Source organism: Crocuta crocuta, unplaced genomic scaffold, assembly GCF_008692635.1.
Source record: "Crocuta crocuta isolate KB4526 unplaced genomic scaffold, BGI_CrCroc_1.0 scaffold233, whole genome shotgun sequence".
In the NCBI taxonomy this organism is placed as follows: domain Eukaryota; kingdom Metazoa; phylum Chordata; class Mammalia; order Carnivora; family Hyaenidae; genus Crocuta; species Crocuta crocuta.
Window position 1 is genome coordinate 7,762,291 of NW_027529526.1, and position 14,303 is coordinate 7,776,593.

Genomic DNA, 14,303 nt, shown 5'->3' on the forward strand with positions numbered 1-14,303 from the left:
GCCACAGATGTTAGTGCTGTCCCTTTGTACCTCAGGCCCCAGTGGCGACCTGTCAACCGCAAAAGTCCACAAGGACCCTTCCAGTTCCACCCATCAAGGCTTATGAAACAGGGGCCGGCCAGACAAGCTAGGCAACCGTCATGATTTTTGAAAAATGCCCATCTTCCTGGTGGTCAAGGCTCCATTCCATCTCCCCTGCTAGCTCACTTCGTCTGAAGGTCTGTCTTCAGATCCCCGAGAAGGTCCCCTCAACAGCTAGAAACTGATGGGTCCATGCATGAGGCCATGGCATTTCCTAATAAGACCTCTGAAAAGCTCCCTGAGAAAACGTCTTGCAGCCCAGTCACCTGACCTCTCTGGGACCTTTTTAAAAGAACGCCATGACATGTACTTACTGAAAAGGGTGATGCTTTGAAAATAAACAGTCACCCCTCTCTAAGCCTGAAGAGCTCCCCAGTGAACTACGAGCCATGAGGTTATAGCAGCTAGGCCAGGTGGTACCTCGAATACTAGTTACAGCCCTCGCTCTTGTTTTTCTTTAACACTTTCGTCTCCTCTGCATAGGGCTGAAGCTTGGCGGGTTACGAGCAGGCACCGCCTGGATGGCTAGCGCTCCGGGCTGAACTGCTGGCCTGCTGGAATGCTCTCCCTATGCCCCATAAAGTCAGCGCGCCCCAGACCTGGAAGAGCTCTAGCAGCTGTCTCCCCAGGGGCAAGGGAAAGCAGCCGTATCCCACGGTACACTCAACAGCTCCTCAACACCAAAACAAAAACACAACAGTCCTGATCGCCATGGAGAGTTCAATCCTCTCATCTGGGATTGGCACCAACTAAAATTCCAAGGGCTCTGGCTGAACCACCTCCTGTGAGGTCTAAATTCGGCATGCTCACTTTTAACCTAAACATACAGTCTGGACCACTGCCCAGGGCTGACAGCCCCCAAGGGCCAGCCGTGAAGTCATGACTTCCGGCTGCCCATTCGGCAACGGGCAGTGCGGTGCTGTAAGAGATCTGTGATGCGCTGCTTAGGCCGTGTTCACCAAGGTCGTAGCAATGGAGGGCGTAACCAGCTGTGGAGGGTTGACTGAAACTATGAGCACAGCAATGCTCCCTGGGGAAGAGGGTGGGGAGGCAGGAGAGAAAGGGAGAGGGAGGAAAAGGCAGGAAGGATCAAAGACCTACTTCTTAGTCAATTAAAGTCAAGGGATCTCTCTACAGTGCTGGCTCCCAGGGGAGTGGAATTTTGGACAGAAGCTCTAGAATCAGACAGACCAACGTTGCCTTCTCGTTGTGTGATCTTGGGCAAGGGAATGGACTTCTTGGTTTCCAAAGCTCTAAAACGGCCCAAAGGACCATGTAGTGCTCATCGAGACCATGTCTGTAAAGTGCCCGGCACACGAAAGTTGCCCAATAAATAGTAGCTACTAGAAGTAGTAGTGGCAGCGGCAATGGTAGGGAGATAATGCCAAGCATGCCTTTCTTCTCTCTGCCTTGGGGAGGGCACAAGCGGCTGAGGCCACCATAAGACACGAGCTCCCACCCAGGACAAGCTGTGCACGTACAAAGGAGACCCTCAACCGAGTAAAGCAAGAACACACACCCACACCTATTGAGAACCTCAGAATGGCAAGAAGGCAACAACTTCCTGACCTCCCAACAAGCCAACCTACACACCCCACTAGGGTAAAAGACGTCCACACAGGGTTTTCCCTTACCTTGGTGTTCATACAAGACTTCCCTCGCTTATACTCTTTGTGGGATCCACGCTTGTCCAATTTGTACCACAGGGCTTTGGCCTTCCAGGTGGTCACCTTGGACTTGAGCTTGGAATAAAAGTTTCTGTGGTCCAGAGGGTCTAGGTCCAGGTGTCGGGTGAGGATGTTGAAGGCCTGGAGGGTGCCTTTGCATGTGGAAGCCTGGACAAAGTTCTCGAAAACCTGCCCGGCCTGGGTCTGCTTCTCGTCCTCGTTTTCCCCCATGTTTTAGGAGCCGCGTAGAGCAGTGGTGTGGAGAGGATGGAGGAGAACACCATCAAGCACCTGGAGAAACGTCACACCTGCAAAGTAGGTGAAGGCAGAGGTGAGCTCCGTGGCAGTGAGGCCAGGGTGGGGGGATGGGTGCCGAGAGAGGAACAATACAATTCCTTTAAGATGTTAAACACTCTAAACATAACAATGAATGCTAAACATAAATCATCTATAGGAGATGTACAATCATATCTTCTGACCTGGCAATGCTGTCTTGCTGGCAATCTCCGCCTCTCCACTGCCACCGCACTCCCCTCACTGGCTAAAAAGAAATACATACAGATTGCTCAAAGATCTACCCTGGCTGATGTCAGAATTACCTGGGCAATCTTGCTGTGAGCCAGATGCTGTAGTTCTAGAAATACTAACTAGTAAAAGGGGGGGAAACAGAAAAGCACAGTAGACTTAGCACCGCCAAAAACATCTAATTCGTGGTGCTGCAAATTAGATGACTAATATTAGTGTAATCTAACCACATGAGATTAGAGCAGAGACCAAAAACTTCGAAGCACACGCCTCCCTAGATTTCAGGACCTTAGACACCAAACTTTAAAGCCTTCCTTCGTTTAGTTACCAGAGGTCTTTCCCCTGCGCAGGTGACAGACGGCAAGGCAACTTCTCGAAACTTCTCTCCACTGCCAGTGCCTGCTGGAAGCCCACCATCTACCTCAATCAGACACACGGAGTCACAGACACACGTGGGCCTCGTCCCGATGGACAAAAGGAGGCTGTGCTTTGTGAGCCCGAGCCGTGAGCTGTTTGGAACAAGTGCCCGGCTGATGGAAAGAAAACCGTGATGAGTATTCATTCACATCACCAAAATAGCTCCCCGGGGCTTGGGCCATCGGCCTTTCCCTGTGCACCACTCTAACCTCAGGCATTTCTTCGGAAAGTCATTTCAGTTTCAAAGGAACAAAAATAAGTTAGGGCTGATTTTCCAAAGCAATAGCTGTTTTTCCAGAATCCAAAGCTAGTGCGAGACAGTAAGCGTCGAGGAACTGGGGCTGGCCCAGCTGTCGGGAGGGCTCGAGAGGGTCTGTAAACAAGAGGATATGGCATTCCAAGCTCCCCCAGACAGAGGGCTGGCAGGCGGAGGTCAGCAAACACACAGACAAGGCCCTTGGGCTGGGCGGCTTCCCACTCTCCAGACAGAAATGCTATTGTGGGTACATTCGGATTGCGGGCTGGCCTTAAGAATATTAAAAGCAGAGAATGGTGTTTGTCTTCTTCCTTAATCCTTTACTCATTCATTCAGCAACAATCACTGGTGCCTAAACAGAGGCCACGGGTCACCCGAGGTGCTGGGGGTGCAGAGATGGGGCCTGGTGAGGGACACAGGTCCGTCAAGAGCTGATTATAAGACAACAGGCAAGTGCCTTTAGAATGTGAACACAGTGTATGGAAGCCACATGAGGAGGTGTCCGACAGAGCCTAGGGGTAGCCAGAGGGGCCACGGGAGGGAAAGGTCCAAAATGCGACAGTTTTAGGAACAAGGTGAATTTCATTAGAAGACCAGGGAGTAGGTGCTTTCAGGCAAAGGCAACACCGTACAGGGTTGAGTCTGGAAAGAGCCTGTAGGGCTGCAGAATGACAGCAAGGTCAAGGTGTCTGGAGTTCAGAACTCATGACAAGGGGTGGGGGTGGGAGGTATCCAGGGTAGATCATGGAGGGGACCTGCTTCTGCCACGGGCTGGGTGGTGCAGAGAACAGAGCCGTGGGCTAAGAAGAGTCTCTGGGAAGAGAGGTGGCGGGGACGCACGGGGGACAGAGGCAGCAAGGAGCACAGCAGCTGGGAGAGTCCGGGAGACAGAAGTGCACACATGAACGCTCTCTCAGCTCCTTGGACATCTGCAGTGCTCAACTCTGGCACCGCTCACATAAACACAGCCTCCTCCTGCTTCAGCTCTCTCCCAGGTACAAGACTTGCCACCAAGACAGCGTAAACAGACAGCAAGACTCCTTTGCTTTTCAGAGCGAACAAATATTTCGCTTCTCTCTATCCTTGGATCCACTTCTGTTCCCAGCGCTGAATAAAGGATGTGGCAGCAGATGGACAAACACAAAACCACTTGAATTCAGCTGGTATCCTGCTGTCCTTTCTGGGGCCGGGCAGGTGGTGGAGGAAAAAACCACAGGTTTTGAGGCTATCAGAGCCCAAGTTCAAAGCTCGGCGTGGCCCCTGGCTGCCCTTGTGGCCTCACATAAGCCACGAAAGCTCCTATCCTCAGTTTCTCCTTTTGTGAGAGACATGAGAGTCTCCACCTTGCAGGGTTGTTGTGGATGGTGAGATATGTGTGTGAAGGCAGACCTTGGCCCTGGGAGGCTCTCGGCAGACGCAGAGACCTGTGCTGCACCCCTGGCATCGGGCAGGGGTTTTGTGGGATTTGTGCCTGGGCAATGTACTGCTTTGAAAAACACTTTTGCAAACTCGATCCTCCAAGTTGTCAACTCCTCCTTGCCTGAAATGATGGTAAACTGTTTGGAGGTATCAAGCCAAACTCGACTCCCAGAGAATCATTTGCAAACTGGAAGAACCTGTCTCTTGGCAACACCAGCTGCCTCCCTTCCTCCCCCCACCCTCCGGAAGAGAAATGAACATCATAGGGCTCCAGAGGCCATTGGGTGGGCATAGGGGCTCCAGGAGCTCGCTCTTATCTCGAGGGAGGTTCAGAGGGGTGGAGAGAGCTGGCAGACCCCAGCAGCTCGCACAAGGCTCAGATCTGCACCCCTGACTCTGAAGGGTCTGGTCCCAACCTGTAAAATCAGCTTTCCAACTGAAGTCAAAGACCTTAAAAATAACTCTGACAGGGGCGCCTGGGTGGCTTAGTTGGTTAAGCGTCCGACTTTCGCTTAGGTCATGATCTCACAGTTCGTGGGTTCAAGCCCCGCATCGGGCTCTGTGCTGACTGTCAGCTCAGAGCCTGGAGCCTGTTTCAGTCTGTGACTCCCTCTCTCTCTGACCCTCCCCTGCTCGCACTGTCTCTCTCTCTGTCTCTCTCCTAGAAATAAATAAAACATTAAAAAAAAAAATTTAAAAAAAATAAAATAAAATAACTCTGACACCCACGAGGGGTAGGTTTCCTCATGGAAGAGCCTCAGAGTGTTTAGAGTCTAGCAGATGAGGGCATGCATCTGGTCTCGCGCCCCTGCTCAGCAAGTGATCTAATATACCTCAGCCTGTTTTCTCATCTGTAAGAGGAGAGCGTCACATTCCCTCCATGGGCTTGGAAGGAAGAAATTCAGTCATGAATGTGATGTATTCAGCACCTAGCAGCGACATGATAAGCAGCATTCATTACTATCCTTCAAATGGCGTCATCGAACCAGAGGGAAGGGACTAGATTCCCAGGTCAAGGAATTATATGCATTTTAAGACTAGAAGCCGTGGGCTTTCAATTCAGAATATTCAGGTTCAAATCCACATCGTAGTTGTGGAGCTTTGGACAACTCATTTAACTTCTGAGATTTAAGTTTTGCCAAATATAAATTGGGGAACAAGGGAGTTTCAGTAATGAACTGAAAACATCCTTGGAACAAAGTAGTTCTGTTAATGAACTAGAAAGGCTGACTTAGGGGAGCTCTTTAAGTCTGAGTTCCAAGCCCTTTCTTCTTCCAGAGACTGCCATGTAATTCTTTTGGTGGATACCCTTTCTTCTTCCCCAAAAGAAAGTCAAGGTTTACTTAAATCCGAGGATCCTGGGTAAGAGCTCTTGTTAAAATTTTTCTTGTCAACTACCCCCCAGCTGTTGCTTTTTAGAGTTTGATACGAAATATAAATAAAACCAACTACCCAGAAATATGAAAGGTTTCTGCATTTTCTGGGAAGAAACAAGACGTGATGCTTTAGTTTCCAAGAATAGCCTTCAAGCAATTCGGCTTTTGCCAACTGGAGTCTCTTATTTGTGGTTCTGCCTGTGTGACTTCATGAGTCAGAAAACAACCCCCTTTCCACATCTCTGGCTGCTGCAAATGAAAACTCAGGGGCTCCAGGGGTACGTGGGTGGCTCAGTCTGTTAAGAGTCTGACTGTTGGTCTCAGCTCAGGTCGTGATCTCATGGTTCATGAGTTCGAGCCCTAAGTTGGGCTCTGCGCTGATACCGGTAAGCCTGCTTAGGGACCTTTCTCTCCCTCCCTCTTCCCCTTATGCACATGCTCTCTTTCTCTCTCTCTCAAAATAAATAAATACAAATTAAACAAAACAAAACAAAACAAAACCTCGTGGCTTATTATTGCTGGTGATAGCATGAGTAATGGGCTCAGTCCAGGGCATTTAAGAGACAAGTTCAAGCTTTACACAGAGCCCCTAAGTACCTCGCAAATGAAAGAAGAAACCTTCTGGCCAAAGTTTCCCCAGTACACTCACAGTTAAGACCCCTAGCCTTCTGTCTTCCCTGGACCTCATCATCTGCCACATGGCATCACACACTATCACTGGGTGTTGGATAAATGACAGAGTTCTGTAAAAACTTGAGGGCTGGAGGGACACCAAATAGAACCTTCCTGCAAAGCAGCAGTTTGGCCCAGGAGAAAAGCTCAGCCCTCAGCCACACCCTCAAGGCTAACAGACAAGGTATGTCTCAAGGTGAAGACCAACCCTTGGGTGGGGAGGTGGGGGTGGATGAACAGGTGTAGGGGATTAAGAGGTACACACTTCCAGTTATAAAGTCACAGGGATGGAGAAGACAGCACAGGGAACATAATCAGTAAAACTGTACTAAGTTTGTACAGCAACAAATGCTAACTACACTTACCGCGCTGCACCTTGAGTAATGTAAAGAGCTGTCAAATCACTATGCAGTACACCTGAAACTAATGCGTCATACAGCAACTTCTATTCCAATTAAATAAATAGATAAAATAAATAGAAAATAAAAACCAAACCCTCTCGTCATTGACACTGCCAAGCTCCCCATTCAAACTTACCATCTCTTAGGTACCTCGCCAATGGACCCCCAGGCAGGGCCAGTGTCCTTAGCGATGAAAGGAGGCTGTTCACCCCCACGCACTCACGGGGTGGCCAGAAGACTAGAAGCCCCAGCTCCAAGTGTCACACACAGAAGACCCTCAGTCACAGCTACCTGGATCCAACTCCTGAGCGGAGGCAAGAGGAAGCCAGGGAAATGCCTCCCACATGTGCAGCATCTCTGCAGAGCCAGTGTTCACAGCTGATCACATCTTCTCACCTGGCCACGGGGGGGGGGGGGGGGGGGGGGNCAGCAAGCAGCTAGAACTAAAAGGGGCATCCCCCGGAGTCGGGAAGAGACTGAAAGGGCCCCCTCGTCCATGCAATCTCCTTCCAGCCAGGGGTCCCAGCCTTGCATTGCTCACCTTCCCAGACAGAGGTCACACTGCCTCCTGGGACAGCCTGGTCCACCCCTGCCCCCTCAGACCAGAAGAGAGCCTCCGTGAGATCAAGGCTTCTCATTCATTCCCAGGGAGATCAACCCTATCTCTCCACGGGTTTCTTTCCGTTCCTGGTTTTAACCCCAGAGATCACCCACAGGAAGTGAAAGCCCTTTCTTCCATGCAGGCTAAACCTACACATGCATGTTTTCTTACACATGCCATCTGGAGCCCTACTGGGAAAGGCCAGCGACAATGCAGCCAAGGGACATACTGTGAAAGCCCAAACAAGTTCCCAGCCTGCTGCCAGGGTCTAGATACTGCCCTCCGTCTACACTTCCCCAGGCGGGGAGCTCAGACCCCACTTCCCTGCTGCCCCTCACTGAGAGCCCAAGGCCATGTTGCTCTTGCCCTTCCATCTCCAGCCCCCTCCTCACTTTTCTAGCAGTGAGTTGACTCCGTTGGTCTGGCTTAAAGTGACCTCACACACTCACATCTTCAGGTCCATCCACTTCCTGCTGCAATCCCGGAAGCAGATCCCAGCATGACCTCCCCCCCTGCTCCAGTGAGCCAGAGATCAGTATGTGTGTGCTGACCAGTCAGTGCCAGGAAGAGACCTATGGGACCAGAGGCCCACAGCAGGCCAGGCTTTTTCACCAGCATAATCCTAAAGAATCCTCACAACAAGTCTATGGGCTGGGATGGTCTTTATCTTTCTTTCCTCTGTTTCTGTTCTGTAACAAGAGCCTTGGGGGGCAGGGGCAAGGGGTCATTCCAGAACTTGTCCATCTTGAGTTTTTATATTGTTTTTAGTGCTTATTTATTTTTGAGAAACAGAGTGCAAGTGGGGGAGGGGGCAGAGAGAGAGAGAGAGAGGGAGACACAGAATCCAAAGCAGGCTCCAGTCTCTGAGCTATCGGCACAGAGCCCAACGTGGGGCTCGAACTCATGAACTGTGAGATCATGACCTGAGCTGAAGTCAGACACTCAACCAACTGAGCTACCCAGGCGCCCTCATCTTGATTTTCTATAATGCAAGTATAAGTCTGTCGTATGTGCTTCCTATTATGTGTGTGTACATGTGTGTGTATATATATGCAGGTATATATGTGTATGTGCATTGTGTATGTGTGTATGCACATATTCATATATGCATGTATGAATATACCCATGTGTGTATATGTGTATATATAATACATGTGTGTATATGTATATGCAGGTATATAAATGTTTGTGTATTGTGTGTGTGCATATACATGCATGAATGAATATACCCATGTGTGTATGTGCGTGTATAATACGCATGTGTGTGCAGATATATATGCATGTGCATCATTATGCATATACATGCCATGTGTGTATATGCTCCTGTGTATATAAGCATGTGTGATACGCATGTGTGTATATATGTACATGTGTGCACACATACCTATTTTAAACATTTTTCTATAAGGATTTCTAGCCAGTGCTCCACATCTCCACTTGAACCACTAAGCCACTCTTCAAGGACCTTTCCAGAGAAGCAAAGCCTCTGAGGCAAACAGAACTCTGGCCTGGGCATTAGGAGTCTAGGCCTGCCCCTCACACCAGCCTCATGAGGATGCCAAGAGAAGCCTGGCTCAGCTGCTGACAGTGCACCAGACCCTGTTCAAGACACTTCCATCTGTGATCTCACTTGACCATCCTTGCTGGACAGAAGACAAGGCAGACTACACAGTATCCACCCCAGCATCCCATAGGCAGGGACTAAGGATGCCGTGAAAGGAGCCCCACTCCGTCTCACTTCAAAATCCACACGCTTAGTCACCAGTCAATTGGGGCCACGTAGACAGAACTCATATGACCTGTTTTGGTCGTAGCCACTGTATACGGGTCCAGTTCTAGAGCCTCTGAGGATCTCTCAGGCTCCAAGAGCTTACAGGGGTCAACAACAGGATGTGGTTTCATCAGTTACAGTGCAACCAAGTAATAAAGCATTAGGCAGTTCTTTAAAAATAATATTCATCAAGACATTTAACCCATGGGGAAATGCTTGTGCCTTAATGCAGAGTGAGGAGAGCAGGATACAATTTCGGGTACCCTGCAGGATTCTGACTCCATAAACCAAGCTCTATAGAAGAAGAAAAACAAGCTAAATGGGAACATGATTGTGTGTGCGCGGGCACGCGCCGCATGCAGGGGGAGATGGTCTTTCAGATTATTTCCATTTTCAGTTTCATACTTCTCTGCGTCTCCCAAATTTATTACCAAGAGCGCGTACAACTTGTATAAGCCCCTCTGATGGCTGGTCTCTGACTAGACCATTGGTCTCAGCCACAGGAGGTGGGCTTCTGGACCTTACCCTCCTGGGGCCAGCAACTGCCTGCAGGTCCCACCACACTAGCAGTGTACTTTTCTTCCATAAAAGAAAGGGCCATCCCGCAAGAAGCACCAAGCTAACTTGGTGAATGGGTTTATATTCCAGCCAATGAGGGGCAGGGACGGGACAAGTCCCCAAGGCTGCACGCCCCCACGGCTCTGCCCTCTGGACCTCGGGCCCTTGGCTCCATCCTCTTCCCAAGAAGCCATGCCTTTGAGCCCCTCTCAGCCTGGCCCGAAGGATGCCTTGCCCATGACCCCACAAGGAGGAAACCTGCATACCTGCTTAGGGGCCAAGAAGTGACAAATGACACGGATCTCAACACACACAATGGGCTCATCTTACCAACAAAAACTGAACAGTCTATTCTACGTGTGCCCCCAAGTCATCTTGGTGACGTACTGGGTGCCCAGAAAAACTGTGAATTCTCCGTTTTGATTTCCAGGAGGCCATCCTATTTCTGAACCGATAGTGAGGGTGCTGAGAACAAGCAGATTCAGAGACAGAAAGCACAACGGTGGATGCCGGGGGGCAGAGGGAAGACAGGAATGGGGAGTTGGTGTTTAAGGGATGCAGACTTTGGATTGGGGAAGATGAAAAAGTTCCGGAGGTGGAGTGCGCGCGGGTGGCTGCACAACCATGTTACTGTATTTAATGCTACTGAGCATTACATTTAAAAATGGGTAAGACGGTAAGTTTTATGTTATGTATATTTTCCCACAGGAGTAAAAGTAAAAGTAAAATGCACAAAACAAAACCACCATCACCACCTAACAGTAGGAGCTGTCCAAGGCCAGAGTATGGAATTTGCGACCTAAGTAACATTGAAGTGAATTTTCTAAAATGCTTTTGAATTAAAATGTAGTACACAAAAGAAATCATTAGGCTAATGAGAGAATCCTGCTGTTTTTATTTGGCTCAGTGAAATCATTTTCACCTTTTAAAATTTTTATTTTATTTTATTTTTTGGTAAGTCATCTGGATTCTCTTTCTTCCTTCCAAAATCCTATTGGACTCCAGAAAGTCTATGGAAGAGCTCAGTTCCTGCCTAACAAGCTGTAATTTCCTCTTGTTCTGCTTTTCCCAGGCAAACACCACCTACACTCCTGCCCCTGTACACTCAGCACCTGTGACATCTCCTTCAGCACCCAGCTCCCTGGTCCTTGCTCCCTGAGCCCACCACACATTGCCCAGGGAGAATGCTCTTGCAGTCTCACCATCCCCAAGCAATGATGCCAGCAGACTGCAGTGCTGTGAAAGCACGGAACATTCTTCCCAGCAGTGTACAGATGCCCTAAAAGCTCTCTGGCAACAGGTCCAGATCAGCTCAGATCAGGTGGACACGCCATCGGGCTCGAATGAGTGGACATAATGGCTGTGTCATTGGATGAGACACCTGTCCCTCGAAGTCAGGGCTGGGCATATTTCTCATTGGCTAACATCATTTTCAAGGACACTGGATAAGAAGAAGCCTTTTGAAGAATCCTGCTGTAAGACAAAGAAGCTTCCCCATTTCAAAAAACATTAGGTCCGATATATCATATAGCGTCCTTGGTGTTCTTAAGCAGGGCATGCGGGGGTAGGCAAATCCTCGCCCTTCCAACTCCTAGTCTTCCTTCAATGCCCTTTCCTCCAGACACTTCCGTTCCCTAGCCCCAAATTGGTCAGATTTCTCCCATGGCATCCTTCCTTGCCTCAATTATAGCAAATTCTCCTGTGGATTTTTTACTTCCCTATGCCCAGTTCCTAGCACAAGACCCTCTGTACATAGTATGTGCTAAATGAATGAATGAATGTTCAATCCTTGGGAACATAAGAATTGCTGACATTAAATGGGCATCTATGAAGTCTTGGATAAGGTGTTAAAGAAGCTTCATATGTATTCAAGTTAATCATTGTAACAAACCCAGGCATTGTTAGACACTATTATTATCTCCATTCTTCAAAGAATTAGGAGAGTTAGCAAGTTGCCCAAGGTCACATGGCCAGAAGCCCTGTAGCCAGAGTTCAGAGCCCATATCCTTAACCGCTAATATCCATACTGCTCCCATACAAAGTGAACGGAGCCAGAGGTATACAAGTGCTGCCCTGCACACCACAGCAGAGACAGGGGCTCTGGTCTAGGCTAGGGACTCCTTTTCTTCCATCAAACTCCAAAATGCTAGGATCTGGGTAATGAGATCTCCATGCATTAGCAGAAGAGGACAGTGGCTGATCTGCCAATGAAAACAGTTGGGAGGTCATTTTCGGGCTTTGGGGAGTATGGCCAAGACAGGCTAGCTGATCGCCACACACATTGCTCCTTCCTCCTGAGCCCTTCCTTGTAGCTGTGAGCCCACATGACCCGTTCTAGGTAATCTGGGCAGAAGTGATGTGTACGACTTCCGGGCATGTCCTATAAGAACCTCCCACAGTGACCGTCCATGCTCTTTTCACTTCTGCCGGAGCACAGCAGCCTCGGAAACCACAGGTAAGAGAAGGCAGAGTCACGAGAAGGAAGGAGCCAGATTTGTCGGGTGCCCACAGGGAGAAAAGCCCTCTGTGATGAGGAACATTCGACCTCCACATACATGAGAAATAAACTTCAAGTATATGAAGTCACTGAGAACTGAAGGTTTGTCTGTTAGGTAGGAAACGTCCCCTTAAATAGTTACAGGTGACAAACCACAGTGTGGTAGGTAAGTCAAATTTGGCCTGTGTCAGAAAGTTCTTTCCCAGTAAGAATGTCGGTCACATGAACAAGCACCTCTCTCACTCCCACCACTGTTGTGGAGGCCAACTTCCCTAACAACCAGCTCTGCCATTTTATATCCTGCCTTCCACTAGGACCACAATTACCCTGGAAAAGTGGCTTGGCCCGAAGAATAAGCCTACCCACCTCTCTATTTAAGCACTCGATCCAATATATACATATACGTACATACATACATATATATATACGTACATCCTGTGTTGAAAAATCACAATCTTTTCCTAAGTGAGAATGGAATAAGAGAGGAGAACAGGACAGATAAGCTGGTCATTTTCTTGGTATTAGTGCCCTCAGCTCCTGAGTCCCTGGAAACTGATGTGCTATGGTGGAAACTGAATGGACTTAGCCCACTGAGCACTCCCTTGAACAAGTCATAAACAGAGAGTCTCTGTGAAATTTAAATGAGGTGCCTCATAGTGCATGCTCACGGACGTGCTCACGAAGTGTTATTTCTGGCACCTGCAAGGGGGAGGACTCCCACCACCTCAAAGCTCAGGGCAGCCCAAGCGGAACTAAGGCAGAAGTTGGTGCACTTTCACACAAATGGAAAGGGTAGCTCATTCCTGTTCATCTAACTTTTATGCTGGGATGGGAGAGCTAAAAGCTAAAAGTTATTTTCCACGGAGTCTGCTTCTAGCATGTCCTTAAGGTCACTCCCCGGGTGAACCTTTGCATCTGGATCACATTCCATCTCCTGACTCGCTGAAATTAGGTTTCGGGGACTTGGACTCCAGTAATTGGTCTGGAGGACAGAGCGGGATTCTGGGGAGGAGATAGAAGCCATAGACAGTGAACATGAAAAGGACTTCTCAACAATGCCTGTTTGCTCCACTGAGCTCCCCAACCGGGAGCCCGGGGCCACCACAGAGCAGTCCCTGCCCTGAGAAGCTCACAGCCCAGCAACGTCCCACGGAGTCTGTCTTCCAAAGGCCTCAGATTTTAAAGAGTTGTGCCAACTGAATGCATTTGTCACCCTCTCCCCACCCCCACAAAAACTTTGTTTTTCATTGCCTGACAAAAGTTGTGTGTGGGGGGGGTTCTTGTCATAAGGATTTATCAACATGAAGTCAGTCTCAAAAATGTGTGCAGACTCCATCATAGTTACATCTATAGTGCTTTTACCTGAGAAAACAAAATGGCACTCTCCGTCCTTCCCTTCCCGGCCTGACTTCCCCGGCCACGTCCTCTCCCCCACCTCCACCTCCCCTTCCATCCACCGCCATCTGCTTCCCACCCACGCACACAGTCCAGGGCCGGCCTCACACCCAAGGTTGCCACACCATCTCCATCATCCCATCTGGGACCCTACCTTGCTCACCGTCTCTCCCATTTTCAGTCTCTGCAGGCTCCTCTCTCCATATATCTGCCCCTGAGATTTTGCGGTGTCCCAAGATTTTGATCTTCACTCTTCTCTTGCCCTCAAGGGCCTAGACACTCCTATAGTTCAACCAATATCTACATCCTGACGACCCATCAAGTATCCCTCCATGGGATCTCCAGACACATAAGTCAACTGCCAAATACCCACTTCTTCAATGACTCCCATATACAGACCTCAGGTGTGGTCACTTGACCTCCTCGGTCCCTCCCCTGCACCCCCAACCTCAGTGAATAGCACCATCTGCATCCAGACTCTCGAGTCACACCATCAGAGTCCCCTCTTTGCCTTCTCCCTCACCTCCCGAGTGGCCCATCACCAGTCCGGCCTCAACAGCCCCATCCACTACCACCCACCTTCCTCTCTACTCTCTCCTGAACCCTGAAAACCTCAAGCCCTTCCTGCTTCCTGATCACCCCCTTCCAAGCCATCAGCCTATTTCTC

At 49.3% G+C, this 14,303-nt stretch overlaps 1 protein-coding gene across 1 annotated transcript in view; it reads right to left on the reverse strand.

Moving 5' to 3' along the window:
- LOC144229173 (F-actin-monooxygenase MICAL2) overlaps positions 1 to 14,303 on the reverse strand; it is a 115,651-nt gene that overhangs the window by 90,342 nt on the left and 11,006 nt on the right. The window contains exon 2 of the mRNA XM_077761187.1: positions 1,716 to 2,056. Coding sequence (XP_077617313.1) covers positions 1,716 to 1,979 — 264 coding nt within the window. The 5' untranslated portion in view covers positions 1,980 to 2,056. The remainder of the gene's footprint in view (positions 1 to 1,715; positions 2,057 to 14,303) is intronic.